The 4,965-nt window shown below is 47.2% G+C and overlaps 1 protein-coding gene across 1 annotated transcript; it reads right to left on the minus strand.

Annotated features, from left to right (window-relative positions):
- Positions 1 to 1,585: 1,585 nt before the first annotated feature.
- LOC128115707 (GTPase HRas-like) lies at positions 1,586 to 2,189 on the minus strand. The gene has a single exon (XM_052746691.1). It carries the CDS (start codon positions 2,153 to 2,155, stop codon positions 1,586 to 1,588), a length of 570 nt encoding a protein of 189 aa, XP_052602651.1. The 5' UTR covers positions 2,156 to 2,189.
- Between the last annotated feature and the right edge of the window lie 2,776 nt (positions 2,190 to 4,965).

Genomic DNA, 4,965 nt, shown 5'->3' on the forward strand with positions numbered 1-4,965 from the left:
CTCTTAGTCATCCTTTGTATCTATTCTTTGCACAAACAGCTTTAACTTCCTCTGGTACCATTTGTATCCACTCTGCATAAACAGCTTAAAGCTTAAGCTCTGTTTATCTACATTTCTCTCAGCACCCTCTTTGCAGCCCATGTATGCCCCACAGATTCCCCCTTTTTGTTTTTTAAATAAGGTGGGCTGTTTATCTGTTTGGCATTCCCCCCTCCTTTTTTTTTTAAAGTCAAACCCAACATTTACTGAGAACACAGAAAATCAGCTGACAGATCAGTCCTACTGTCCCCCAGTGATTTAGTTATGAAGCAAACACAGTATAGGTTTTTAGTCCTAACACTAGTTAAAAATTTTAGGGGATTTCTCTAAAAAGTCTGTTTTTACCAATGTTATGGGCAAGAGAAAAAGCTTTTACTATCTAAAGTATTTACATGAACATTCACAGAGAGAAGAGTTAAGAAACCAGTTAAAGGTACAAAGAGAGAGTTATCCTTCCCGACCCCTACCCCCAAAGACGGCTGATGATTTCCAAAACGAGGCTGTTTTAGTCACAATTAGGAATTATTAGGATCAGTCCATCTTTGAGTCCAGTCTCATGGAGAATTGTCAGCCCCACACCTCCGGAGAAGGTTGGTGCTGAGTTGTCCTCCTCATACACGGTCACCAGTGTCCATTCTGCACTTGGCCTCCAGCACATACTTCTGAAACTCTCAGTCCAAGGCCCAGTGAGTACTCACCTCCAAGCTGTCTGGGTTGCAACAGAAAGGCAGACTCTCCCGCTCTTAGAGCCCAGAGGTCCTGGGATTTGAGGGAGCTACACGCTGGGAAGGAGTCTTTGATGAAGGAGAAGTACACACAGGCACAGCCTGGCCAATGACATCCGTCCTCCCGCTGGGTTGCGGACCCCACGAAGACCTGGAGGAAGATGGTGAGCAAGGGGAAGCCACCATTGTGAATGTTGAGCTGTTCCCAGGAACTGTGGTCCAGGCTTTTGGTTGAAGTAGAGAAGGTTAGTGTCCTCTTGGATGTAGATCCAATCATCTTCATGCAGCCATGTGCAGAAAGATGCTGGCCCAAGTGAAAGCTGGGGACTTCTTCAGGAGCATAGAGCAGAGATATGCCATACGCTGTTCCACATACAGCCTCTCTCAGTAAGCATCCCTTGAGAAGCAGAGGTCCAGCAGGCCTTCACTCAGCAACAGCAACAGAAAAGACAGTTTTAACCTCAGCCCTGGGGTGCCGGATGTCACTTTCACCATTGGTTGTGCGTCCAAGGGCTGCAGCGGAAGACCAGGTTGGTCTGTGGCAGTGGGGTGCGGCCACACTAAAGGCCATCTCGGTATAGTCGCCATTGTCCCCAGGCTCCGAGGACGTTGAGGAGCCAGTAGTGGGGCCCTGGGAAGTGGTAGCCGATACTGGAAGCAGGTGGTAGAGTTATCCTGGGGTGGGTGTCAGAGGCTGCTGCAGGGATGATGGGGAGGCCGAAGAATGTGGGGGCAGCGGTGGTGTGGGAATGAGACCTCTGGGCTGTAGCAGGAGCCGGGAGGAGCAGAACGACCATTGGCTGGAGTACTGCCATCTGATGTCACAATAGCACACACTTGCAGCTCATGTAGCCAGGGCCGCTCCTATCAGGAGGGTTTAGCTCCCGTAATTTGTGTTGCCGAATCTCACGGACAAGTGTGTAGAAGGCATCCTCTACACCCTGCCGGGTCCTGGCTGAGGTTTCGATATAGGGGATGCCATAACTGCAGGCAAGGTCCTGGGCCTGCCAAGACTTAACAGTACGAGCAGCCAGGTCACACTTGTTCCCCACCAGCACCATTGGCACATCATCCAAGTTTTTTATCCATTTGATGTGCTCCCTGTACTGATGGATGTTGTTAAAGGACTTGGTGCTGTTGATGGCAAATACACAGAGGAAACCCTCCCCTGTGTGGATGCATTGGTCCCTCACGGCACCACATTCCTCCCAACCCGCTGTGTCTAGGATGTCCAGCAGACATGTTTCCCCATCAATGACCACCTGTTTTCGATGCAAGTCCTCTATGGTGGGGTCATATTCATCCACAAAACGATTCTGGATCAGCTGGATGGTCAGGGCACTCTTTCCCACACCTCCAGCACCCACCACCACAAGCCTGTATTTTGTCATTAGTTTTTGTAGGGACTGTCACTCCAGGAGCTCCTGCCCCACAGGGGGCATGAAAGAGTGGCTGGGGAGCAGAAGGCCCTGATTGGGGCCCTGACGCTGGTGTCCTTGTAGCCCTGAGGCCAGAGTGTGATGGCCACGGGGTGCAGAATAACTGAATATGGGGGCTAATTTCCCCTTTTGTTCTATTAAAACAAAAACATATTTAAATTTAACAGCTATTTATCAGAGGTTTTTTGGCTCTGGGGTTAACTCCCTGCATTTGTAAAGGGGGTACCTTTAGGAAGGGTTGGCATGCCTTGTATGGACTATTTTTTTATGTCAATATCCTAAATCCCAATGCCAGCTCATCAGCTCGACGGTTTCCCTCGGACAGAAATCCTGGAAGCCCAGAATGCCCCCTCACATGTTGTATAGGGCATTCCCGTCCCTCCAGTAATCCCTTAAGGGCAACCATGAATGGGGAAATTAACTACATACTCTGTTGGACTCCATCTATGAACTCCGGTAGGGGTTTGTTGGGTTTTTGTCTTATCCCTGCTATGGGAGATTTGGTAGGCCTTTATCTAATTTGTCCCAGGCTACAAGCCCCATTTGTCTAACCTGATCTCGATAAGGACCTTGTACAACCACCTGTTGGACCCCTGTAAAGTATCCTTCAGCTGTACGTGCTAGCATGCCATAGGTGATAGGGATGGGGGGGTTGGGCACCCGATTGGCCTCTACCCTGGTCTGGCATTCCTCCTTATTTTTAGCCTCCAAGGGGTACCACTCTAGAGCTCTATTAGGGCTGGGGGTCAACTTTTCCCCTGGCCCATACCTCCCAGTGAGGGGCTGGTTGTAGGGGTCCATATCACAGAGATCTCTCCTTAATGCCATGTACGGTGTTTGAGCAGCCTCAGCCTGGGATCCCAAGGTGAAGAAGGGCCAGAATCCCTTGAGGCCCAGGGCTTGGGCACAGTGATTTTTACTTTTGCTTTAACCTCTACCGTATATTTCTCTGTGAATATCACATGCTCCTCGCCGAATTTGGCCCAACTATTTTTTTCTTTACTCTCAAGAGCTTCCCCATCCTTTTTGGCCCCTGGGGGGGGGGGGCGTGTTTTTCTTTCTTTCTTTTCTAACCCTTGGGGAGAATCATTCTCCCTCTTTGACTCCTGAAAAGGGGGTGGCAGAGAATCTGGGTGAAAAGCCACCTTAAAGGCCATGATAGTGGGGTAGAAGCCCAGGGACAGCAATATGCCAAAATGTTTCTCCCTTTCTCTTGCCAGCTTTTCCATTTGGGCCCAAAGTGCTGCAGGAGAAAAGGTTGGCACTAGGCACCCAAATGGCAAGGAGAATTATAATCTCCCAGGTGGCGACAATATTACTTTTAGAAATTTCAAGCCCTTTAGACTTAAACATATAACGCAGGACCTTGAGGGCTGGCTTATCAGTTGAGGAGGTTGCATTACCCATACTGAAGGTTTCAGTTACCCTGGAAGACCGCTTGGCCTGGGCTGAAGTACTTCAAGCCCCACGTTAGGGTGCCAGCTGTGGGGACCTGCCCCACTGGGAACTTAGGTCACCTGTGAAGAGGTGGCCTGGAACTGAGGAAAGGTAAGTGCATGCCGCTCGCCCGTTCCCCAGCCTCCCTCTTACCTGGAGACAATTAGACGCAGCGGGGAGTCAAGTCAAGCAAGAACTCGTTTATTGATAGGCAGTAAGCTTCTTTTATACCAGAAAACCTCAGAACCCTAGGAGGGGGTGAAGGAAACAACCAGTCATTTTAAAGGTCACTTTATTTACAAGTTGTTTATGCCCTGACATCATCTCCTGTTTTCAGTATCTTATCTTAGCATAAATAACTTGAGCTAACTTTCTTTTTCACTATTCCTCTTTAATCTCCGTACAAACAACCCAAGCTAACTTCCTCTTAGCCATCCTTTGTATCTATTCTCTGTACAAATAGCTTAAACTAACTTCCTCTAGTACCATTTGTATCCACTCTCTGCATAAACAGCTTAAAGCTTAAGCTCTATTTATCTACATTTCTCTCAGCATCCTCTTTGCAGCCCATGTATGCCCCACACCCCATAGTGGCTCAAAACCATCTACAATAGAGGCAGACCTTTTCAGTCATGCAGGCATACATGCAAAGACAGCCCATCATATACAAAAATAAATACATCTTAAAAAAGAAATACATTTAAAAATTGGGGCCATTGTTGTAAGTATACTTAACCAGGTTCTTTGTAGGCATGTTTAACATGTTTTGGAAAGATTGTGCAGGAAGTAGCAAGATAGGTGTCTTTTTGGTTTTTTGGTTTTTTTTTTAAAAGAAGAAAACCAATTGAACACACTGAACACAAAGCTGAATGTATCATTCTAGTAGATGCTTCAAGTCAAAAGTGCTGAAAGAAATGCCTGCAGGGAGACAAGGATCAGGAAGGCTCAGTGGGAACAAGAATTCTGTCAGGAACTGTCTTACTATAGTCAAGAACATAACTTCATTTGGCCCTACATCAGAGATTCTGAAATGAACTTGAATGTAAAGATTTTGGAGTACCCTGTTAGATGAAATGAGCGTGAGCAAGCTACAGTGTTAAACAAAGGGAGCAGTTGGAATTGATAACAAGTTTACTGCTTTGCACTGGGCCAGTGGTGAAGCAGGGAAAACTGAGCAACTTTGAACTTTACTTGGCTTGGGCTCTGCACAAAACCCTCTCTGAACAAGGAAGCTAGCAGCCTGTTGATTTCCTTACTGGGACAATCATCTTCAGTTGGCTGTATCTCTATCTGCTTTAAAAAGGACAAGTTATTTCCTTTAGTAA

Source organism: Peromyscus californicus, unplaced genomic scaffold, assembly GCF_007827085.1.
Source record: "Peromyscus californicus insignis strain IS unplaced genomic scaffold, ASM782708v3 Scaffold_1__1_contigs__length_55948999, whole genome shotgun sequence".
Taxonomy (NCBI): Eukaryota; Metazoa; Chordata; class Mammalia; order Rodentia; family Cricetidae; genus Peromyscus; species Peromyscus californicus.

Excerpts from the sequence above, each read along its gene's own strand:
- LOC128115707 (XM_052746691.1), bottom strand. The coding sequence starts at position 2,155 with ATGACAAAATACAGGCTTGTGGTGGTGGGTGCTGGAGGTGTGGGAAAG.